This window comes from Chelon labrosus (genome assembly GCF_963514085.1).
Source record: "Chelon labrosus genome assembly, chromosome: 18".
Lineage (NCBI taxonomy): Eukaryota > Metazoa > Chordata > Actinopteri > Mugiliformes > Mugilidae > Chelon > Chelon labrosus.
Window position 1 is genome coordinate 12,951,913 of NC_140351.1, and position 25,627 is coordinate 12,977,539.

General features: G+C 43.7%; 1 protein-coding gene across 4 annotated transcripts; it reads left to right on the forward strand.

The window, feature by feature from the left end:
* The first annotated feature begins 443 nt into the window (after positions 1-443).
* Positions 444-25,071, forward strand: LOC311503287 (enhancer of polycomb homolog 1-like). 4 transcript variants are annotated; one of them, XM_084565929.1, is made up of 16 exons: positions 444-537; positions 618-718; positions 1,521-1,641; positions 10,716-10,875; positions 12,347-12,492; positions 12,944-13,150; positions 13,368-13,516; positions 14,526-14,679; positions 15,879-16,037; positions 16,232-16,321; positions 16,550-16,698; positions 18,068-18,477; positions 20,710-20,831; positions 21,347-21,488; positions 22,062-22,461; positions 23,394-25,071. In XM_084565929.1, exons 4-16 carry the CDS (start codon positions 10,776-10,778, stop codon positions 23,464-23,466), a joined length of 2,301 nt encoding a protein of 766 aa, XP_084422055.1. In that variant the 5' UTR covers positions 444-537; positions 618-718; positions 1,521-1,641; positions 10,716-10,775; the 3' UTR covers positions 23,467-25,071. The 4 variants fall into 4 exon arrangements, with proteins under 4 accessions (XP_084422055.1, XP_084422056.1, XP_084422053.1 ...); XM_084565930.1 differs by lacking the exon at positions 444-537 and having other exon boundaries at positions 583-718; XM_084565927.1 differs by lacking the exons at positions 444-537; positions 618-718; positions 1,521-1,641 and adding an exon at positions 4,953-5,419.
* The last annotated feature ends 556 nt before the right edge of the window (positions 25,072-25,627 follow it).

Here is a 25,627-nt window from a genome sequence, read left to right on the forward strand (position 1 = left end):
GACAAAACTCATGTGAAAGGAGCAGAGATGAGGGGTGGGTGCAGGGAGGTGACCAGCCCTGGAGGCAGTTATATAACAAATACTGCAACCGTGATAGAAAACACTGTCTGTCTCTGAGTGGCTCAAATAAATGAATGGATGTGTTTTTGTGCCTTTGAATTTAGATTTTCATGTACAACATTTATTTGCTTATTTAAAAATCACTATTTTAACTCCAATAAAAGTATAACATGCATTCCTATTATTGTTGTTATTATTATTATTTTTTTTTAAATGGTATTGTTTTTGTTGTTGTTAGTGGGTGGGCGGGGTTAACCAGTGAGCTCATCCTCCCGGAGCTCTCCACAGGTGATTGGTGGCATTAACCCTCCAATCACAGTTCGCCTGCAAAGTGGCTCGGTGGTGGTCACTCAGTTTGGATCTTCTTTTTTTTTTTTTTTTTTGTCGAAGTAACCTCAGCGAACTATCCAAGTTTGCCATCACCGAGGGGATATTGTTTATTTTTATTCAACCTTTCGCCGGCACTGACCTCTCTCAGTGAGTTAAACTGCACTTTCAAAAAAACAACAACAAAACAAACAAACAAACAAAAAAAAAAATATCCTTTTTCCTCTGAGGCGTCCTGAAGGGAGCTAGCTAGCGTTAGCATTCGAGCTAGCATGACAACCAGAAGAACTGCCACCATCACCGTCTTCCCCTGTGGCTTTGCGAGCAGCAGGTAAGTTGCAACTCGGACTCCGGGGCTGGGTTTTCCTCCCCACCCCACCACCCCTGCGTTGTCTTCGTGGTAGTCGAAAGTGGCGGCTTTCGACGGCGGGCAAGTTAGTTTGCGAGTTCAATTTAAACTGTTGGCAGTCTGTCCGCAAACTGTTAGCTGGCTGGTAAATGGCGCAGGGTCAGGGTAACTGGGCTAAGCTAGCGTTAAGCTAGCAGCTTGCCAGGTAGCCTCGGTGTCGCTGTTCCTTGTGCAAACACAGCTGTGTCTGATCTTAAGGATCTAAACGAGGGGTGAATCCCTTAAAAAAAAAAAAAGCTGCTGTGTTATCGACTCAGTGGTTTGTGTGTTTTTATCGTCCACATTTTCCAGGATGTTATCTCAGACTCTCTTTTCGCTTGCAGTCGTGTCCTGCTCTATTTACCCTCTCCACTCTTCCATATATGGGGTTTGCACTAATGTTCACTTTGTCGTGTACTAACAAAACTTGCTGTACATTTATAAACACACTCCAGAGACACTCTTAAAATGATTTAATACCGCCTTTCGACGTGAACTTGCTAGTGTGTGTGGGCATTTTTCTCCCCAGTGAGCATGTATCTGCTCATAATTGTAAATAACGACCAACAGAGAAGGAGTTAATGTGGCTGTAAGTGCCCTGCCTCTGCATTTATAACCACATCTCTACATCTACTAGACCCTATTAACAATGTGTTTTGTGCAGATTTGACACGTATTAATTATGTTTTATATATATATATATATATATATATTAGTATGTCTTTCTTGATATTCTGTTCCCCAGGCCTCCATTATGGTCCACAGATGTCAGCCTATTGCTCCCAAATGGATGATGATTATCATGCCGGCCTCCTGCGTGTGGATCCGTCACTCGTGTCCACAGGGATCTTCACCCACCCTTACAGGTTATTTGCATTCCTTATCGCTCTAAATCTGCTCATCCATTAAACGTATTGTGGCCCTGTATATAACAACATCAGAAGCCAGGGCTAAGGTCTGCTGTCACTTCTTATTTTGTTAACTTTGCGTATGGTTTTATTTGGTATTTAGGCACGTTGTGTGGTGGTAACTATTTTGCATTACTGTTGTGCAATGGAAGTCAACTGACGGCTTTATCTTTTGCCATCTGAGGTGCAGAATCCCCCAAAATAATTTAACTCTTTTCTTCTCGAATGCTTCTGTGGCAGCGTCCAGTTGGCTCAGCTTTGCCGTCTTTTTGTCCTCCGTCCATTTGTATCAGTTAGCTTAGTTTTCCCAAAAGAGCAGCAGCAGGTCAAACTGACTGTGTACGATAGCCTAGCTCTCTTGCATCTTGTGCACAGGGGCACTGTATTGGAAAATTTTAATTATTGACAGTAGAGTTTAGGTCTGCATCCACTCCTCAGCGTCATCTATGACGATTTGCATAGAATGCTAATAACTAATTAATACTTTTAATCAGTAGAGGGCAGTAACACGACCAGTAGCTCAAACCTGCCAAAATCCCCAAAGAAGTCGACTAAACGTTGCACACTTGCCTAAAACTTAAACTAGTCTGAGCTGCTGAATATTTGGACTTTATCACTGAGTTTAATCTGATGGTTGGGAGTCGTTATTGCGTCCTTATAAGTTGTTTTTAAGAAAATAACTCATCAGAGACTCAAGAGCAGATGCTGATCTCAATGCTAATCACATCAATCTCAGCGCTGCTTTCCGGTGCATTCACAAGTTGTAATCAGATTGTTTCTGCGCATATGCTCTATGTGGGTGGAAGCAACCTTTAGCAGTGTTTAGCATCACAGCATGGAGTTCCTGGGTTTTAACCTGCTGACTGTCTGTAGTTGTTGTGTGTGGAGTTCATATGTTCTCCCTGTGTCTGCTGTGTTTCCTCTCATATAGCCATGTATGTTAGGTTAATGCAGTGGTTCCCAAAGTGGGGGGCGCGACCCCTAGGGGGGGCGCAGAGCCATTGCAGGGGGGTCGCAGGACGCAGATGGAATTAGAGGGTGACAATTTTTTGGGACTCCCACCCACAGGTCACGGTATTCCTGCGGGAGTCCCGCGGTACGGGTGTGAATTTCACTGTTGGTAACATGATAGGGACGGAATAGAGCAAATAATGAACGGGACGGAGTCGGAGATTAATGCGGTGAGTGCGCCCAGCTTTAGATAACAACATAGGGAGCGGGACGGGATTTGGGAGTCTTTCTGTCGGGGGCGCAGTCATGTGATCGGGATATGACGGGAGTATTTTTGTGAGCTCGGGATGGGGTGGGAGCGACAGTTGATTCCCGTGTGACCCTCTAGAGTCTAGACAGAATGAATGAAGGTCGTGAAGATTTTCTTATGTACCAAAGGGGGTCCCAGCAGAAAAAGTTTGGGAACCACTGGGTTAATGGGAGTATGAATGGTGACCCTCTACTGATGCATTTCCAATTACAATCTACATTAAAACCTACTCAGTGTATGCTAATTGATGACAGAATATACTAAAAACATCTTAATATAACTACACTCAATAAATCTGAACTTAAGTTGAATTGTGTCATTTGGTAAAACATCAAGCTTAAAATTAGTTCTTCATTCATAGATATCGTGTTCAAATATATCATCATTATGTTTTACTAAGATTTATTAGGAAAAGGTCTGATATATTTTAGTACTATGATAAACTGCACAGAAAATTGTTGATTCATTACCATAAAAAATGCTTGACAGATTAATCGATTGGGGAGAAATAATTTGTTGCAGCCCTAGTAGAGTTTCAAGCATTTATCATCAGGTTGGCTCTCATCCTCTAAGGAGAAAGTGTGGTATTGATTCTCGTTGGATGTGCTTAGACAATACCATCCAAAGCAATTAGCACAGGGAAGTGATATTAAAAGTGCATTTTTACGTGACAAAAACTGAACTCCTGTAACCCAGTGCTAATGCCGAGGCTGCTGCTTGTACTACATTTAGTACTTAACGCCTCCTTCTTTATGCAGGCCAATTTTATTTAAGTCCAAGTTAACAACTATTTCATTAAGTTGTGTTAGCATGTGGTGTGATCAGCATTTCAGAAGCTATTTTTTAATGATTTTTTTTTTTTAACTTACCATCCAGACGGTTGCAGTCCTGTGATGAAAGATTATTAAGGTTGTCAACAGAGAAAAGCAAGAGATGTCTCATCTAACAGGTGACCAAATGTAAAATAAAAACAAAAACATTACTGTGCATCAGCACTGGACAGAAGGACTTCTCATGAAGGACAGTTTTACGCTCGCTTGAAGCTTTGGGGCTACATCAGCATTTTAACATCTGACCGTCATCAACAACAACAAAATGAAGCCACACTGGGAGGAAAAATTAAACAATGTTTCCGGTGTCTTGGTCTCACTTGGTGTTGTATAGAGAGGCATGGATCTGTTAGTATGTCCTACCCATGTTGTAGTTATAAGAGCATATAAGTACTGTTTATTTACTACCTTCATTGTTTGCTACCAGGTATCCAAAGGAAGAGAAAATCACTTAAGATGATGTAAAAAGTGTTGTATAAGTCGTTTTGCAGTATCCATGTGCCAATCATGTTGTTTTATAGTGAGCATATTTGATCCTAAACCAAGATTACCAAGCTTTACTAGATTGGTATGTCTTGCACGAGAAAAATTACAGCAGTAGCATTTGGTGGAAATGGAAATTGTTACCCAAGTGTTAATGTGTCTTGTGCATTGGCATGAAGCAGAAGCAGATAACCATTGTGCAGAGCTGTAGTGTGTTAGTGTGTGCGCCACTGGGGGGCGACATTAGCAAGACAATTGAGTCTTAATTAGGAGACACGTCTTTGGTTGCACATAATAATTTTTGCGTATAAATTTAAAATGTGTCCTTTGCAAGGTTATAGAAAGTTTTCACATAGCCTGTCTGTGAGTGTGTGTTTTAAGCAGAAGTGTATTTAAAAAAAATATGAGGTAGACGTTAAGTTTTTTTAGTTTATGTTGCTATTTTTATTTTTAATTATTATTTTCTATCTTTTTTTTTTCTGTCTTTTTTTTACATGGAGAATAAATGGTTTTTTTTTTGTACGTCAGCATCAGCCTGGCTTATAACAGGATGGGAACATTTGGAGCCTGGGAAGTTCTCATCCCTTCATCAGCATCCAGCATCTGGCCCCCACCGTCGGTTCTTCCCTCCTCCTTCCCTCGTACCCCAAAGGGTTTCGCGAGCGCGCACGCGTGCGAAACTGCGTGGGAATGGCTGTTTGTGTGATCGAGGGGGTTGGGCCGCTCGGAGCGAGCGGTGAGCTGCATGAGTTTGTAATGTCCGCCATGTTGGCCATGGCGTATTGAACCGGGGAGGAACAGCGGAGCCTAGGAGAGAAAGAGACCGACAGAGAGCGACCGAGACCCGGGCCTGCCCGGCTCTGTTCGCGCTGCTACGGACCCGAGCCTGCCCTCAATCGACCGCCTGACTCTCCGAGACCGTCACAGATTCATCCATGAGAACTCGAGGCAGACCTGCTGTTATTCCTAGCAGATCGAATAGATTTATGCTGCATCTTTTATTATAAAAATGAGTAAATTGTCGTTTCGGGCACGGGCGCTGGATGCTAGTAAGCCCCTGCCCGTCTTCCGCTGCGAGGATTTGCCAGACCTGCACGAATATGCCTCAATCAACCGGGCAGTGCCGCAGATGCCAACTGGGATGGAAAAAGAGGAGGAATCGGTATGTTTTTTTTATTGCCGCCCGACTGGCGGTGGATGAGTTTGGCGGTGTTTTCGTATCGAGGGGCGCTGCTATGTTGCCTGCGCAAGCTTGTGCAAAATGGCCGCCATATCTGCTCTTTCGTGCACACGACAGATCTCGACGAATACCGAATTTAACCGGCCCGTTCCACCGCGGGTGTTGTTGTAAGGTTGCGGGATTGTGATATTTTATTCGTAAGCCGTGTCGTGTCCGCTCGTTTTGTGTCAAACTGTACCCGAGTGCACAAAGAAGTCACGTGACTCGCGTCGGTCCCACCATTTTGTTGACTTTTCTCTTCGGTAAAGGCGAGCGGGGATAGGCCTCGGACGTGGTGTACCTTCCGAGAACAAATGCCAGGGGGAGACACTGAGCCCTCAGCCCTCGTTTTGACAGCTAGGTGTTGTGTGTTGACAGCTCCAGCGCGGCCATGTGTGCTGCACTGGCTGCCTGTTAGGAATGCAGAGGAGGAAACATCTTGCTGGGCCTCGGTTCTAGTTAATCACAGCGCACACCTGCAGCAGGACTGCACGGTGCACTGGGCAGCGTGGTGATGTTATCTTTGCACGAAGCTTCAGTCATGCTTTCAGCGTCACATCTAGTTTGGTTTCTGGGGATGACTAATTGCTAAAAAGCCTGCTCCTTTTAGTGTGTTTGTTTTGTGCAGGAACACTATTCTGCAGTGTTACAGATCAGTTTGTTTACAGCCTTTTATATTTGTACTTTTGTGTATAGTAGGTTTCATAGTACTCACATTCAAATTCTATGCAAATACAGACACCTGCATTGAGCCTGTGCATGTAAAGCCTTGCAGCCATAATACGCTTACCCAAATGTATTGCCTTTAATTTCGACCATAAGTCAGTTGTTGAGTCGACTTTTAAGCTAGTCTTCCTTATTTACATCCAATAACCCAAGTGCTTGAGTGTATGTTGTCACGGGCGACGGATAATAGTTATTATTTCCGATTGTAAGCATTAATAAACAATGCTCCGGCAGGTTTGCTCAGCTGAATTTTCTATCTCGGTCACTTGTATGCCGCCGAGACGCTTCAGCAGACACAAACACAAGGAAAGCACAGACAGGGCGCAAAGTCAGCAGAACCCCCCCACACACTCCCACCCCACAACCCCCCCACCCACTGTACACATACACACAGCGGCATTACATAACAGTGTGACAGAAGAGATAAAGAGGACAGTTTTACTACAAGACCGTGCATGGCTTAGCTCCCTGACCCACATCCTGTCCTGCAACAATGGGGTGTTGCTGAGCCGACTGAATGACCACACGCTGGCTCGAGAGTTATGTTGATTTAAGTTAGCAAAGCAGGACCGGTTTGTTATCGTCGGTGACACGGACATGCATTAGAAGGACTGTGCTGTAATGCGTGTTCTGTGCATCTGTGTTTATTTATGTCATAGAGTGGCTGCCTTTTTATACGTGTGCCTCGTCAGTATTCATAGCTTCAAACCTGACAGAAATAATTGGCCTCTAACAGCACAATGTGTGCACCGTCCGTCACTGTAAAGGAGCAGGAAACATTACGCTGCATGTTGCATAGTAGGAAACTGTTACCTACAGGGCTCCATTGTGGATTATTACCTGGATTATCACCTGTGCTGTTTTTCTGTCAGTGCTATACTGAAGTTTGCAGTACTATTGCGTCAACCATAAGTCAGGTGTATTATGTGGGGAATCACAAAGGACAGTTTTAACAATTAAAGTCTCATAACACAGGAAGAATGCAAGATGAAAACAACTGTCTTGAATATGTAAGTTGTTTGTGTGATAGATTGCTGTTCATAATTGAGTAGGGGAGAGGGAAAAAAAAGCTAAGAGGAAGAATGAAGAGTCGGCTACAATAGCTGCAAAGCTTTTGAGATATTAAGTGTTCCCTATTCTCTAAAATCATCTTGGTACTTTAAGTGGCCTTGATGAGCACTTTGGTTCAAGTTGAAGGAACACACCAACCTAACACTTGTATTCTACTTATGCACCAACAGCAGTGTGTTGGGTGTTTTGCTTCTTGCGTTTTTTTCTTATAGTGTGGTGCGTTTTATTAGATGTGAAGGAATGTGTTATTTTGCTTTTATCACATACATTGCAGCAGCACGGATTTTTGTTTTCGGATTTTAGACGGGCTGTACGCCGTGATTCGCGTCGTCCTCGAGACTTCCTCTCCTTCCTCTGGTCGGCTGGAGCTAGAAGAAAAGAAAAAAAAACACCTGCTGGAGGCCACACTTTTGTTGCCATGGCAACTTTTATTGGAGTCATCTATTTTTCTTGGGAACATTTAATGGAAGGAGCGCATGGTGCCTGTGAAAAATAGATTTTCATTTGTCTCCCCTCCTATCTGCATCTGCGGCCGTGACGGAAAGCAGCATCACTGCCGCCGTGACGTCTCCACCAGTCCCAGAACATTTTGTGAAGAAGGAACAAGGGAGTCGGGAGCTCGATATTGGTTTGCATTATCTGGGGAGTGAGGCAGGAGCTTTTAAGTGCTATTCTGTAGTCAAGGATTTTTTTGCCATTTGTGCCCATTAATGGCATGTATTAACACTACTTGTTCTTTTCTTGAAATGTCTTTAAAGCCTTAACTTTTGCTATTTTTTAAAAAAGATTACCAAAAAAAAATCGTGACCAAACAGACAGCTATAACGTCTCAGCTTTAAAGTTTCCTTGAATAATACGGTTGCAGAGCGACCTAAAATAACCTAGTTCCCCTCATTTCAATCCATTCACAAAATCCCTTTATGCCCACTCGCCCAATTCCTCAGCAGAGGAAATCCCAGGCTGTGAACCAAGGTTTTTGAGGATCACAGCTGTGAAAGATCAGGTTATATCTTTAGGTCAGAGGAGGCTCAGGGCGGCCTCCGTGGTGATATCCTCTACAGAAGTCTGCGAAGGCAGGTCTGGGCCGGGCTCAGGTTTAATTGGCCCCGTACGTGCGCTCTTCATGCAGGTTCCTTAACTCTCAAAGCTCAGGGTTCACAGAGGGGCAGGTTTCGTGGATGTGTTTACACGAGCGAACAGATCCTTCACTGTGTCTGGTAAGCGTTGGTGCATAGAGTTTACATAAGGTCATGTCACGTCCGCCGACAGCTGCTTGATGAAGAGGTCTGCCCTTGCGGTTGCAGACAGTCCTGTATCTACTGGCTTTATAGCTATGCCAGGTAATGTCCGCTGAGTAATAGTGCATGCAGCAGAAATGCATTTTACAGATGAACATAGTGGAACATTTTTGGTGCAATATCTTTAATAAAACCTACCAGATAGTAAAGTGCAAGTGAGATATGGGTGAATGTAGTATATGCTTCCTTAAAGCTGCATTGTTTCCTTTACGTTTGAAGTTTTTTGTCACTTGGCTCTCGGGGCAGAAAACCACAGCCTCTGGTGTTTTTGACCAACAGTTTTGGGTTAGCAAAATAAGGCATTGTTAAGGGTGAGATGACACGAAGATGTTGGGTAACAGCAGGAAATTGTGTTTGTGGTCAGTGAACATAGCTGCACAAAGCTTTTGACAAGCGTGACTGGGCAGTCTGCACACTATGTAATGGTCCTGGCCAAATGCAGCGCTTTGTGTTTGTCCTAAACCTGTGAGTTGTCATTTGCTTGTGTACACACGCCAAATTAAGTCTCATTTAGATTAACTTGCAAGATTAAGTTAAATAAATTGAGCACGTGATATATTCTATGTTTATTCTACACTTATTTAAAGCCACCAGCAATAGGTTGTAGATGTTGTCTGAATCGTCTTTGGTGAACGCTCTCACAGTTGTCACAATAAGCTGTTTTCTTAGTGCATCGGTTGTAGAGAAAGCACACAACGCATGGCTTGATGAGCTTACCGGGGGCAGATGGTTCAGCTTTGCGCACGCTGTGTCCTTTCATGCCAGCTCACAGCTCTGATATGGTTCTCCTGTTACTCCACGCAGAGCTCCTCATGGCTTTGGATTGTACTTAAGGCCCTAATCACTTCCCACGCAATATACTCTTGAATCGTTTCCAGGTAATGGCAAATTGGCCGAGCAAAGACGTGGATCTGCTGATGGTTATATTTGCTGTCACCGAACACTGACCCACATTTAAAAATTCGTCCAAGAAACTCAGTTTGTGATTTAGAAAAAAGTGTAAAGTGAGTAGGAGCTCTGTTAAAATACTTGTTAGAGCAAGATGGGCCTCGAATCGTTTGGACTGGATTGGCCATCTGTTGCATCAACCACTGAGGAAAATAGAGTGTAATACAAAGTGAGCATACATTAGTAATAAGCTGCAGAGCCTCTAACGCAGACGCTATGCCAGCGAATAAAGTGAGTCCTTGCTTACTCCTCTGTCAGATTATGTACTATATAAACATCCTGTGCTTGCTGAATTCAAGAGTCAAACTGTCTGACTCATACCCACGTCTCTGCTTGTGCTGCCAAGTTTGTTCATACTAGATTTGCTGTACCAGAAAGTTGCAGGTATTTCAGATATGATCCCATGGCTCAGGATATTCAACAGCAGTTCTGTAAACTTTTCTCTCATGACACGCTTTGTGACTTGTTCTTCCTGCGTGTTGCCGCAAATAAGAAATGAGTCACTGTTTTGAATGATAGTAGGGTTGCATGCACATGGCTTACAATGACATGTTTGCCAGAAAGCACGTGCTTCAAGGAACAGTTGGATTGGTTGCACCTTTGCAAACTCGCCGACATACCAGTATATCCCTTGTACACCTGAGATGCATCATTGATGTGTTGGTTTTCCTTCTGTGAAATAGTTCGTAGCTGCTTCCTCACGTCGCCCATGCAGCACATTGTGCAGATTAATTATGAGGTGTAGATTATAATGTCTCTTAACATGAGACACTTTCCTGTGATTGTGTTCAGCCTTGTGTGAAATGGTCACGCGCTACAAATTGCACGAATCATCCCTTCAGTTAAGCTTTAATGGCGTGGTTATCTGGATGGTTTCCGGTTATTAATCTTACATGAAAACGACCAGGCCCCTACGTTTCATATGTCTGAATCTCTACAATGAAAGTAATAGGTTTTCACCAGCTAAATCAGTCTTGCACATCTTTGATTTCCTTTACCACACACTTGTCTCTTCATTTCCATGTAACGTCGTTATATTTCTGAAAAACTGTTTTATTTCTGCACGCTGATGAAATTCACTTTGCAATCCTTGTGTGTGTGAATGTCTCCGGAGAGAGGACTGTATCAAGAAAAATGCTTTCTGCTCCCTCACATTAGAGTCTAGCCTGAACAGCTGTTTTCTTGCTGTCTTCCAGGAGCACCATCTCCAGCGGGCTATCTCGGCGCAGCAGGTGTATGGCGAGAAGCGGGACAACATGGTTATCCCCGTCCCCGAGGCAGAGTGCAACATCACGCACTACGAGTCCCTCTACCCCGGGGAGTTCAAAATGCCAAAGCAGCTTATTCACATACAGCGTGAGTAACAGACCGCTTGCAACTGGATTATGTTCTTAGCTGCGTTAGTGGCCTGTGAGCACGTGGTGATGTTGTTGTCGTTGGATGTTTATCCTGCTGATTGAGAGATTTGTGTCTTTAAGTTGGAGGTTTAAAGCAGAAAGTGCCTAGTAATTAAAACACTTAAAGGACTTGCTAGGATGCATTGCATAGTTCTTTGGATCCTACAGTGACAGTATACACTGATCAGGCATAACATTATGACCACTGACAGGAGAAGTAAATACTATTGACCATCTTGTGACAACTTAATGATCTGCTGGGAAGCTTTTGGACCTGGCGTTCGTTACTTAGACATGTACCAGGCACCCCCACCCCATATCAGTGACACTCCTTGACGGCAGCAGCCACCCCCAGTAGGATGCAGCCTGACACAGGCACACAAAAATGGTTTAGGAACAACAGCACAACATCCAGATTCACTAGATCCCAAACTGATCAAGTACCTGTGGGATTCACTGGAACAAACCTGATCCACAGAGACCCCTTCCCCACTAACGGAACTGTTTTGGAGGCCCAAGGGAGACCTAAACAATATTGGATCATAATGTTATGCCTGATCAGTGTGTATATAATATTCTTCCAGATTCCACTTGTTTGATGTGTATTGCAGTCATTACATGCATTATATTTAAATCGGCAAAATGTCAAGTTGTGCAACCGCTTGGATATTTCACCATAACATAGCAGCTCTGTTTGTCAGTTATCTAATGGAGCAGTGGGGGGTGATTATTGCATAACTTTTTAAATGCCTTGGATTGTATCAGGTTAATGTGTTAATTGTGCCCTGATACTGACTGTGCTGTAGATACATTTGGTTTTTTTTTGTTTTTAAACCAACGGATAACCGTAACTGACGGATTATAACAACTCTCGCTGTTCTTTGGAGTCTCTCCAGGCCACGGCTGGAAATTCTGGTCAGACTGGTTGGGCTGAAAACCTAAAGCCGTGGGCTATATTAATGAGCGAGTGTTTGGTTGAGTCAACAGCTTTGATACCAGTGTTTATCCTGAAGCACTACTTCATAGAATCAGTCAAGGCATATAACTAAACTGGAGCTGAGTACTTTGTTGTGATAAAATGCTGTTTATTTGTGCAAAGTTTGGCAGCTGTTGCTTGGTGATGAAGGCTTATGCAATTCATACCACATGGCTCGTTTTTATTGACTTGCTCAATACAAATGAAAGCCGTTGCATTAACTTTAACAACCTCTTCTAATGACACATTTCTTTTATGTCAGCCTGAAGAGAGTCTGTCCAAATTTTTAGTTAGCCTTGTAAAAGCAAAGTAATTATGTCATATGGATTCAGCACCCATCAGTGCATCCTGCTCCAGTATTGTTAGGTACAGGCCGCCCTGTTCCCGGCGGCGTCTTTGAAATAATGCAGTCTGTGTCTTTCTCTCCAGTAACCGACGCTTCTTTATTTCACAGCTTTCAGTTTGGATGCAGAGCTGCCAGACTACGACCTAGATTCGGAGGATGACACGTTTGTGAATAAGCTGAAGAAGAAAATGGAAATCACGGCCCTGCAGTTTGAAGAAATGATAGACCGACTGGAGAAAGGCAGCGGACAGCAGGTATTTGTCATCTTTTGTGGGGAAAGTACTGGTTTGCAAGAGTGCAAAAACATCTCTGGTTTGACTTACATACATATATACAGAATAAATGTGCCCACAGAGTCAGATTTAGTGTTTCTCTGTGGTTCGTACCCTGTATTTTAGTCATTCAAGAGGTGGGTCATTTCCTTAGTCCGTATGTTTTTTTTTTTAGTAGCAACTCTGCCATTTTTAAGAGTTGTGCTCATCTCTGCGTGATGAGTATAGTTTTCACGAGTTGATGCGGTTTTCCTCAAAATAACAACACAGCTGAATGCTTTAACACGTCTTTGTCTCTGTAAAATGGCCGCAGCTTGGTTAAAACACTTTATTTCTCTCTGTTAATATTAACGATTTATGACTCGGGGGGGTCCGTTGAACACTCGTTATTGTCTGTGTCTCTGACCTCGGTCATGCCCGTGTTGCTCCACAGCTCGTCAGTCTCCAGGAGGCCAAGCTGCTGCTGAAGGAGGACGACGAGCTGATCAAGGAGGTGTTTGACTACTGGAGCCGCAAAAGGAAAACCTGCAAGGGTGGCTGCCTCATCCCCAGCGTCAAGCAGGAGAAGAGGGACGGCTCGAGCACCAGCGACCCCTATGTGGCCTTCCGCCGACGGACCGAGAAGATGCAGACCAGGAAGGTAAGAAAATTGGAATGGAAGAAGATAGGCTATTCTACCTTTTATATTCATATTATGATTTTTTTTGTAATGGCCTATATGACTTTTTCCCCCAATCACTGACCTCATTCTAAGGAACCCTTTAAGAGATAAAAAACTAATTTCGAGAAAAGAGTCTCAGAAAAAGTTTCAGTATAAATGGAAACACTTCACTGAATCATCCCTGTTCCATTTTCAGAACCGGAAGAATGACGAGGCGTCGTATGAGAAGATGCTGAAGCTGCGCAGGGACCTGAGCCGAGCTGTCACCATCTTGGAGATGATCAAAAGGAGGGAAAAGAGCAAGAGGGAACTGCTGCACCTCACACTGGAAATAGTAGAAAAGAGGTAGGAAGAATAAAAGAAGAAGAGTTTGTTTGTGGTTGTTAGGGACTGTGTCAGAGCTCTGTGTCATCTTGAGCGCATGTGATGTTCATAAGCCGATCATATTGGGCTAACATCCTGTTGTTTTTGGGAATGTCTTCTGATGAGATATTACATCGCTGACCCTTAATATGAGTTAAGAACGTGTACATTTGATGCTGTTGTCTGCCTTTTGTGTTGAAATCCAGGCATGCAAACACTTGTCTGCACGAATTATTATTATATCAAAGTCAACCACATATTTTCTTTAGGGTTCACAGCTTCTGTTAATTGGGGGCACAGTTTTGCATGCATTATCAATTCTGAGTTCACCTTGTTTATTCAGTAGTGTCGGGATATTGTTTCATTTTTTTTCTCCAGCCTGTAGTGCAGTATAGTGGAAAATATGTTTGTTATATACAATATAAGTTTGTATATAGAGACTTCTTATTTTCCAAGCTCCACTTTTGAATTATTCTTTTTTTTTTTCCCTCCCAGTGGAGCCTTTGCGATCCATCTAAACATGACATCCGACTGGAATGAATTTCCTCTGAAAGTAGCTGTCAGTGTGAGCCTAAATTGGACCCTTCTCCTTGAAGTGCTTTTGATTTGTAGTGACATTTCAATTTCCTCTTGTTATCCCAGCCTGGTTTCTGCCTGCGCATCACAGCCAGTGCTCACTCCCAGACTGGACCGCTCTGTTCCCAGTAAATAGCTTCCACGGACCACTTCATGATATTAATGCTGCCCGTCGAGCGGCCCAGGTGTACCGCGTGTAGTCCGTGCTGCCTTTTAGTCGAGTCTTCTGTGCGCTGGAGTGGAGTTCCAGTTGTTGTTTGCTGTATCTGCACGATGCTGGATGTTGAGCGTTAAGACATGTTGCCATATATGGGAGATAAATTACAAAACAGCATCACAAGTTTGTTGAATTTAACTGTAGAAATTGGTAAAATCCTTTTGTTCTGAACTTTGTTTCTCTCTCGCCGTCCTTTAGGAACACAATGCCAGATTTTGGCAGTGAGGTGATGGCAGAAGCACTGGCGCAGCGGGCTCTAGTGAAGCCTGTCTACACCATCCCCATCATTCCCCTGTCGAGCAGTAACCAGTACAGACACCAGGACCACTTGGACATGAAGGACTACAAGAAAGTAAGAACACTTGCTTCCTTCCCTAACAACGTCACGACAAGACAAGAAACGGTTCCTCTCCTTTCAGCTCTGAATAAATGTGTGGGCGTTGGAACAGAGTCTACAGGAATACGGCAAATGTTATTGACTTTGTATCTGTCCTTCACTTGAGTCAATTCACACATCAGCGAAGGCCGTTGGATGCAGTGTACTGAATCTCCTGTTGTACGTGGACTCAATTCCAACCCTGGCATTTTCATTTTTGAAAAGGTTCATCATTTCAAATGGCAGCTAGGTATAAATTATTGAAAATCATTGCACCGCTCGGAGCACATTACTGACTTTTGATTGGAAAGGAAAGTAAATATTTCAAAGGTTGTTTTATTTTGGAAAATTTTAACACAAGTAGTGTGGTTTTACTTTATATTAAAAAATACAGAGAATACTTAAACGTCCAACAGACAGTAAATATTAAAGGAATATGTTTTATGATCAACCTCCAGTTTTTGCGCTGACTCCTTCAAATCCAGCTTTCTATGCTTCACTAATATCGCACTTCATTACGCTGCGCTGTTGTGAACTCCATGTCACCTCTTCTCATTATAACTTCATTAGCTCCAGTGTCCAACAAATCTCCCCCTGCCCTACGGGGAGACATCTATTTCCTCCTTTTCCTCTTTCTTTCCCCCTCCTACCAGCTGGATGACTTTTCCCCTTTGTTTACAGGCGCTCATTTTCGGTTTAACTGTGCCCCTCCTCCCTCATCACTCCAACCCTCATTTCTTCCATTGATTTGACACAGCAGTTCTTCACTGTAGAGTCTCTGCCTCTCTGTTTGCTTTGTCCCCCGAGTGTAAGGACTAAATAGAATCTGACTAATCCTTGTAGAGTTGGAGTCTGTTCAGACAGGGAGGGGTCGTCCCACTGGGGAAGCTGGAGTTGAAAGGTGGCACGGGGTGGAATGAGGAAGGGGAGGGTGTGGGGAGGGGAGGGGAGGGGGCAGCCATCTGGCTAGGCAGTGGCATCTGGCACGTGCTGCCATCTGCATATCAATGCCTCTTATACTCGCTGTTGTTGCTGCGCACACTTCTGCTGCCTGTGAACAGACTCCACAACATTCAATTACCACCAGCGGCACTGTTGTGCATTTGGAAATATCTTTATGATTGCACAGACTGTCATACAAACATGTTGACATTTCTTTCCTTTCCTGTTTAAAGCCGGAGAAGACGGAGGCGGTGCGAACCAAAAGGAAATACGAAAAGAAACCCAAAATCCCTCCACTGTCAGCGCCACAACATTCAGGGCCCTCTGTGTTCAATCCCAAGGACCTCAACCAGTACGACTTCCCCAGCTCAGACGACGAACCGTTCTCACAGGTAACGTCGTTTATTTTGAAATGGACAGGAGTGATTCAGTCACAGTCTTGATCTAAAATTATCATATGAATATTATAATAGGAACAAATTATATTGCATCTCTTAAAACCATGCTTTGCTTAGTTATAAACTCGGTCATATAAGTTCAAATCAAGCTGATGATTAAAGTTTTATTGTCTTATTATGCTGTATAGATCCATTCAGGTTCCTCAGAGGCAGAAGAGGAGAATGACCCAGATGGCTGCTATGCGTTCAGGAGAAAGGCCGGCTGTCAGTACTACGCTGTGAGTGCCCTCCTGTGACTCCCATGCTTCTATTTATAGCGCCAACAGCAGGCTGGCCAGTCTGGCTGCCCTGTCCGTTAGTCTTCCACACTATGACGGACAGAACAATGCAACAGCGCCTTAATATTCTCCAGTTTGTTTATTTGCTCTCAGTTTTAATATCTGATGTTTTCCTCCCTCCCGATCTCTCTCTCTCTCTCAATCCGTCTCCCCTCCGTCGTCCGTCAGTCTCGTCCAGACGAGAGTGGCAGCTGGCCCTGGGTGAGCCCATCAGAGGGCGGGCTGGGCGACCCTCGCTTCCGCTACTGTCTGACCTCGCTGAACATGCCACGGCGCTGCATAGGTTTGGCGCGGCGTCGCGTGGGCAGAGGGGGAAGGTGAGTCGAGTGGCTGTTTCGGTTGCTTGGATTTGTATGCACACTCAGACGCGGTTGTTTCCAGTTCTTGAGCATAATGTGTGCTTGCATCATTTGCGACATGTTTAATAATACGACCAACCTATTGTCCGGGTGCTATTTCATAATACCAAAATGTACAAATTCAGAGAAAATGTAGAAATGTGGATTTGTGTTTAGGAATGCTGCCAGTACCAATACTGAGCAGGAGAAATTCAGCCAAGTGTTGGCTGTAGCTGCTGAGGTTGTTTATCATACCAGCTCTTTGGCAGGTTACCAGCTACCATTTGGCAGACACTTTCTATTATAAATATCGAGCTGGCTGGTAAAATGAAGAACATGACAATCCCATTTTGGGATTCACCTGGCACCGCGGCCCCGTAGACGAATCAGAAAACGTAGCTTCCAGTCAGCTTCGGCATCCGTGTTACCCCGCAGCTTTGTCTGATATCTCTTCAGTAATTACACAGGTGATTGAATGAGGCTCACTGGCTGGAAGAGCAAGCCAGCGGCTCCTTCAATGCCAGGTGTTGTGAAGGAGACCAACTGGGTCACACAGTATCCGTTTCACAGGCGCACACGCGAGATAAGCAATGTTCTGTTTCTGTCTGCACTGGCCTTATCAACTGCCCCGAGGGAGGTGGATGGGGAAGGATTGCTTGGTTCCTGAATGAAAGTGTCTTATGATGGCATTACTTGATCATGTTAGAAAACGCAAAGCTTTGTTTTAGATGCACAATAGTGTGTGTCTGCAGGGACTGTAATCTGGGTCCACAGTTAAATGTCTCAACAACCATGTTTATAAAAATGTAGCCTAGACATGAAGAGGATTCTTAGGTTTCTGAGGTTATTTTCTGACTTTTCAATCAGCGCTGCACAATTTACAATATTCCAACATCTAAAGATTCCACTTTATGGTTTTGTTATGTGTTGCAATATGGCTTCAGGCCAAACCAAAAAAAAAACAATATTTGAGACTCTAAACTAGTTAAAAAAGAAAAAACAAAGCTGCTGTCTCTGTTTTCTGGGTTTTAATCAGCTGGATACATGAGGCCGAATTGTGACGGTAAACTTGTCTCGTTACATAAGTGTTCTGTTGTGCCGTCATGGTAGAACTCAGTGTTTTCTGTGCAGTACCCAGCTATATTTGGTGCTGCTCTACTGGACATGGTAATTACATGAAGGGTATGCAAGCAGTAGTCACACTTAACCACAGCGTTCCAGTCATAACTAAAGGATATTTTAATGACCTGTTAACGGCTACCGCATGTTCTTCATGTCAACGGACCTCTAATGACTTGCAGTTTTTAAATAGGTCACTGATATGTTATGATTTTTGGTTTTATTTTAGGATCTTGTTGGACAGAGCGCACACAGATCTAGATGGCATCTGCCTGGACTCTGACCCAGAGCCCGAACCACTCGCCTCACCACTTCCAAGCTCTCCGCTCCGCAATTCCAACGCCAGTACCTCAGAAACCAATACCTCGGACCCAACCAGCTCCACCCACCTCCCCTCATCTTCACCCCTGTCGTCGTCAACAACACCTATGGACCTCAGCCAGATTCTTTTGAACATTAAAACTTGCCGCTGGAGGCACTTCCGACCACGGACGCTATCCCATCACCCTTCGGGTGGAGGAGACATGTCTCGTAGAGGATTTGGAGATTTTAGCCGCACAGTGTCGGGACTAACACGGACCCTGTCTGGAGGAGCCAGCGCCCAGAACCGCCTCGGGCCAGCCACCACTCCTGTCCATGGTGAGTCAGTTGTTTCCTCTGCTTTGCTGCTTAATGTTTCCTTTGCGTCTCTGACATTGTTTTGTTTTTTTTATTGCATAGTAAGTCATTTTTTTGGGGCATCACAACGATGTAATTTAATCAAATGTAGAAAATATGTGTGTGATTGTGCATTCTGCTATAATTAAAAAAATAATTCACATATTAAGTTTGCATCCGTTTTAATTAGATGTCACATCCATCTTCGACTTTTATTAAGCGTGACTTTACTCTGGAATCTGACTTTGGTGTGTTTGTTTTAATATTTATAGATTAGTTTTGTGGGTTTTTATTGTTCCTGGAATTTGATTTATTCATTTATTTGTTGGTTTTACGCATTAATTGTCTTTCACCGTCCCAGAATAACCAGACTTCGGCTCATTTCTGCAGCGTTGTTAAGAATATCTCCATGCATGTTAGGTGCTGTGGTTTTACAGATTTTGTCTTTGAATATTCAGTGTTGAGGGGGAAACGTTTGACTTTCAAGCCGTCTCTGTGTTGTTTACCCAACGCTTGCCGCTGCTCTTGTTTAACACTTTTTGATGAGGCACCTCAAAGTCAGATTGCTCTGCTGCAGCGTGGGATCCCATGCTGCTGGTAAATCACATGAACTACCTGCTTTCATGCCCTCTCCCTGGCTTGGGGGACCACATTTTAAATGGTTTAGTATAAATAGATTTGCCATTTGTGCCAGAGTGAGTGTGGGCTAAAAGACGCCAAATCTACAAACTTCCTAAACTGTCATCACTCAGGTTTATTGTGGTGTCTGAATTGTTCGCAGTTAAAGGGAATAAAAGGTACTGGAGCTTGGGTTAAATGACTTTGGACAATGCTTCAGTTTTATGTCAACCTGTAGGCGTTGCTATTTTGAATGTTTTCTGTTCAGGTGTGTGGGGAAGTTGTGTAAAGCTGGCAGAATGAGGATGCTGTGCTTTTTACTTTCTGACTAATCCCTTTACTTTAAGAAATTATAAATAGTTGCCACCTTGGGGGTTGTTTCAATAATTACAAGTGAAATAAGGTTGAAAATATATATAATTTGATTATGCTCGCAGCATGGAGCCATGAGTGGGCATTCATTTGTTTGGTGAGTTTCTAGAGGCCCAATCTCTGTTGAATTCAGCATTTCTATATTTCCCCTTGGTGTTGTCACAACAGTTTTGTTGTAACTGAATTGATTTCTCTGTCGCACTTTTCTTTTGAAAAGTTTCTGTAGCTTGATCCTTGTTTGTCATTAGTTTGTCGGTCTTCGGACTCTCAGCGGCTGCCAGCACTTAGAGCAACAACACAGAGCCACCCTTGAGGATATCAATCAGAAACGTGCCTACTGTAACAAGTTGGAAAAAGGCCTGAAGTGCTGCCCGAAACCGTGTCACGTTTGCTGCTGCCGGTCTCGACTAGAATGCTCTTGTATAAGAGATTTTTAATTTCAACTTTCAAGACTTTATCGCAAGCAGCTGTGTGCATTTGTCCTTTGAAAACTGATTTCCCACTCGACCGTTTTTAACAACCGGCATAATAGAAGCACTTTAAATATATAAAATGTCCTGTTGTGCGTTTTTACTTTGTCAAATTTGGCTTGATCGGTTTAATCAGCGCCGCATTGTGTTGACGACTCAAACATGCAAGCTCACACAGCAGGTAGGATAGCTCATAGGCTGTGCCTCGTACCATTATGCATGCATGAGCTGGAGCGTTACAGTCGTGCAGGAGTCGGGTGTATGAACCGTTGTGTGTGTATACGCAGCCATCAGTCTGCACCTTTTGAGGGTATTATTCATTCTTCTTAACCTTCACTCTTTAGCAACACACCCACACCAGTCAACCCTCAGTGCTCTAGTTGTCTGAAAGCCCCCAGAGGCATTGCTTTTGTGTACACAAAGAGAAAATCTGATTATGTCCGTGACCGTTGCTTCAATCAACAAGCATTCATAGATGATCTTTTATTAATAATGCTGTGCAGGCATGTGTAACTGGAAAGTTTTAAAAAGTGCCGAAGTTTCCTCTCACAGGTTTCAGAATGCGTGACCTGGTGGTTGTTCCAGTTCAGTAGTTCAAGACTCTTCAAAATGTTTAATCATGTTTACACGTGTAGTTGCATCCGTGCAGGCCCTGTAAGACGTTTAAGCTAAAAGGCACTAAATCAAACTCGGGTCGCGCTGGTAACGATCCCAAATCCCGGTTTCTGACTCGTGTCTCTCGTCCTGTGATCAGTGTTCACGGCTGAGCAGTACCAGCAGCACCAGGAGCAGCTGGCCCTCATGCAGAAACAGCAGCTGGAGCAGAGCCAACAGCAGCAACAAGCCAGCAACCCCGTAACATCTACCAACACACAGGTCAGTGTGATAGACACTCTTTCAGAGTACATCTGCACTCACCCAGAGGCTGATGGGATTACGTCTGTGGTCTTGTAGTGAAGTCAGATAGGTGTCAAGCATTATGGATGTGTGTTATTAGAGGAAGCGGGGAGGTTTTATCCCACAGGTGTTGCATCCCTTCCTGGATAGAATCCATTTTTGCCATTTGTGTAATTTTCTGCCATTTCGTAGCACTTCTTAATGCTGTCTGGACCGAACAGACATAAATGGGACCTTGGTAAAAAAAACTAAATGAGCCAAAGCTCTCCCAATATGGAGGTAATTTTCATTTGAAGGTCAGTTCACCCATCCTTAGGAAATGGAACACATCCTCATTCCCACGAGCAGCATTAACGCCTCTGGCTCAGTTCCTGTTTGGCAGCAGAAGCGCTGAGCTCAGCTGTTACGGCGGTTTCATACATTTTAACAGAGCGGTCAAGTCTTTGGCACGGGTCCACGCGGGTTTCTAATCTGCGTGTCGCTTTCTGTGTAAGGCGCTCGTGTCCAAGACGTTGGATCAGGCCAGCGCCCAGTTCGCTGCTTCGGCCCTCGTCACCACGGATCAGCTGTTGGCTTTCAAGTCCAAAGAGGAGCTGGTGCTGGCGAGCGGAGTCAACGGGGTCCTGGCGGGTGCAGGTGAGTCTCCAGATGGCTTTGCTTCTCATATTTATACCAATTAAAGCCGCACAATGAGGTTGTTTTGATCACCTCAGTGATTATACACTCGACAAAACGTTGAATGGCATCTAATACAACAGTCCTGCGCTACATCCCCCTTAATGGCTGCTGTAAAAGGGGTTAATAGTCACAAATGCTAAAATGTACATGCATGACGACAAACCCACAGCGGCTCCTTCACTTCTCACACATAAACGGAAGGATGGAGAAAACACTGACTTCCTTACACAAACAACCAAAAGCCTCACAATTACCACAGTGTTGCATCAACACGTCTCTGACAGTGTCAACAAACGCAGCCAGCTTCAAAGATGGGATTTATTGCAGCAGTGTTGGATTGGATTGCATTAGACTGAGCAGGTGCATGTCTTATCTAAAATTTATTTAGATTTTTTTCACGGCACATTAAACTCACCGCAGCCATATGAATAATGGCGAAATATATATCCAGTTATATTCTGCGGCGCTCCTCCTGCATTCAGCTGTTTTTTTCATTTTTTTTTTTCATTTGCATTCATTTCTGTTCACCAGGCGTTTTCAAAGGTCTGCACCTCTCCAGCACCACCGCAGCCCTCAACCAGACCAACCAGTCGACACACACTACCACCGCCGCTGCGCCGGCTTTCCTCCAGCCCTCCTCCAACTCGGCCACCCCGCTGCCCGCCAACGCCGTCCCCGCCTCCCTCAACTCCACCCCCGGCGCTCACGCAGCAGCGGCGCTGGGGCTCCTGGGATGCAGCACTGCCGGTGCCACCCCCGCCACCACTCAGGTCCTCATCGGGAACAACATCTGCCTGAGCGTGCCGTCGGCCGGACGCCACATCCCCCGGACCCTCAGCAACGTGCCACCCTCTGCCTTAAAGCTGTCCACCACCACCAACCTGCAGATGCCCAAAGTCTCTGGAGCATCGTCCATGGACATGAGCTCCAGGTGAGGCTTTGTCTGATGTTGTTGCGAGTGTAAAAATGGTAAGAAGTGGGTTTACATAATGATGGAATATTTCTAGACTGAGTGCAGTGACTTCCTGGAGGTTCCTACAGTATAGCAGGACGTCACCAAACCAATGCATGAAATAATCTGGCTCTCACAACATGATAAGACTTTTAGCTTGGTCAGCTAAAGCTAAGCTAACGGACTGATAGCTGTACTTTTACATTTACGATCCCTACACCACAGTGGTATCAATCCTCTCATCTCAGTAGGACAGCAAACAAGTTATTTCCCAAAATGCTATGCTAAGCTAACTCTGTAGTATTGTACGTGGTGCATTTAGCATTGATAGGTAGCATTAGCTCTATCAGCAATTTGATCTCTCATAGAAAAATGACAGGTTGTTTTGATCGGCTTCACACTGATCCTGAATAAAGTGACGTTTAGCTACAGGCTCTAATTAGTTTAGAACCAGAGCTGCACAGACGGGAGTGAGTGAAAGACTTTGATTCCTCTTATCTGAAACAACGTCTCTTTGTTTCAGACACACACACAAGAAAACAACGTACATTAACAAAGAAAAAGCAAAGATATGCAAATAATTATACACCCCCACAACGAGAGAAGTTTATTGTTAGTTTGTCAGTGTGCGTAGCGGTATCAGATTCATATTTTTGTAATGTTTATTTCTGCATAAGCTGCAGTAAAGCCCTTTGCATGAACACATACAATCCCTGGTTTAAGTAGTCAGCTGGTCCTGGCAGATACCATCAAAACGCTGCCAGCTCGGCGTCTGCCAGAGACGCTGCAGCCGAGATCACAGCAGAACCGTCTGAAAGTAAGAGCTGAAGCGGCCGAGATCGAGGGCAGTTGAAACAAAGGGAGATGAAAAGTTAAACCGTGTTAAATCTCTCCCCTCCTCGTCTCCTCAGGGAAAATCACGACGAAGACAAGCCAGCACTGAACAGTATAGCAGACAACACAGTGGCCATGGAGGTGACGTAGTAGCGGTGCAGCGAGGAGTCCACTCTTTAGGTGCTGTGCATCGTAGCATCGGGAATGCAAAAGGGACGGGCGGGACTCTGACCGGCGGGACGACGAGCGGCCGCAGCCGCTCGCTCGCTATTCTCATCTCTCATCCTTTTTAAGCCGTTTTCCTTTTTTTTTTTGCTTTTTGTTACTGTTTAAAAATAAAATATTGACACGTGTAAATTATGAATATGGCAAAATTAGTATCTGTACAGTAACTGCATATTTGTAATATCCCCCCCCCCTTGTATATATTACTTGAATACAGAACTGTCCATTTGTGATGTTTTGCACTTGGGAGTCAAAGTTAAAGGAAAAAAAGAAAGCCAAGTAACTTGTGGCGAGCGCGAGAGAAATGGGAGTTGTATAGAGAAGAGTTTTATCACATCATGTGCATGGTGCGGAGCCTGCTGTTTTTATCTATTTATTGTGCTGTGTTTACAGTTTTTCTTTTCTGTTTTGTTTTTGGTTTGGTTTGTTCCTTTTTTTTATTTTTTTTTTTTATTTGTACACTGTACCTTCGTTGGTTCCTGTGCTGTAGTAAATGTTAGGTAGCTACGGACTCCTGGGTATTTTTGTATATTGTGAACACAAAAAGCAGGTTCCCTCCCCCATGTTTATTTTGGGTCCCTGTGCTTCTCTCTGTGGATCATGTGGAAAAAAAAAAATCAGTGGTGACATACATACAGACCAGGAGGACGGGGAGGAGGACGGAGAGGCGGCGGGTGTGTTGGCAGGTGACTGGATCCCTCGCAGAGAGGCGCTCCTCTCTTCCAGGGAGCTTCCATTAACATTGTCCCAAACACAAGTAACAAAACAGGGATGAAGTCTCTTCCCAGAAGCGTCAGCTGCTTCTGATCCAAGCACTATTTTTCGTGATGTTTTTGTCATGGTTTTGATAACTATCAATGCTGCTTTTGTATTTAGTTTTTAAAGGGGTTGTCCTTCATTTTCACGCGAGCGCAGTCCCCTTTCTATTTGTTTTATCCAACAAACATTTTTCTAAAACGAGAATTCAGTTATTTTTGTATTTGTTTTTATTATTTTTTTTTTTTTCTCTTGTGGTAAACTTGATTGTAAGCTCTTCGTTTATTGAAAGACTTCATTCTTTTGTTAATTTGTTACTTGTTCATGCATAGGTGATAAGGGAGGTGAATGGGCAGTGATCGCTGTACGTGTTTCATCATTCCAGTTTTTAAATACAAAAGATGCTAACGAGGGGACGGAGGGGTCATGAGAAGAAGAGTTTTCTCTTCCTCGTTTTCTTTAAGTTCCTTTTTTTGTTTTTCTTTGAAAAATGAATCTCCAGACGGCTGCAAGGCCAAAAACCACAAGTATTGGGTGCCTTCCTTTGGGGAATTTAATGTACTCTCTTCTGTGAAGAGTTAGGCACAAAGGCAGCATTACATAGTAGTGCTTCTGTCTTTGTCAGAATCTGAATGCCCAGTCCAATGGCAGGATATATCCTTGAGGTTTACTTGTCCCACCTGGAGGCTGAAAAGACTAAAAAAAAAAAAAAAAAAAAATGTGACAGATCTCTCACTAAAATAAGACAATAAAGCCCAGGGCATTAAATGTGAACTGTTCAGACTCTGGTGTTTTTTTATATTTTATATATGTATGCGTGTGTGTGTGAATGATTGTGTTCACAGGGATGTGAAACTAAGAAATGTATGAAGTGAGGAAGTCCTATCTATGAGTTTATTGGTTTACTGATAAAGAGTCACAAGTCTGAGAGTGATCTAGATACACTAGAACGCAGTTTCTATTACAAATGATAAAAATCACAAGTTGGTTTAATACGACAGAATACAAGTATTGTGAATGAATTACACCAAGATGCATTAAAATAGGTTGTTTTACTTACAGAGTAATTCTAATTTATGTATGGCGATTAAATATTATACTTCCTCTGCCTGTAATACACTTTTTTTTGCAAAAAATTTGTCTGGAGTCCCTCTGTTGGAAACTGATTATGCACCAGCAAAGATCTGCTCGGCCAAACAAATCGTCAAGGTGTGCTTTTTAAGTCACCTGAGCTGAATTTGTTCGAAACAACGTGGCTCTTATTGGTTGTACGACTCTCCAGTTGAATGCAGGGTTGAAATGTGCCCTATAATAAAATCCAAATGGCTTG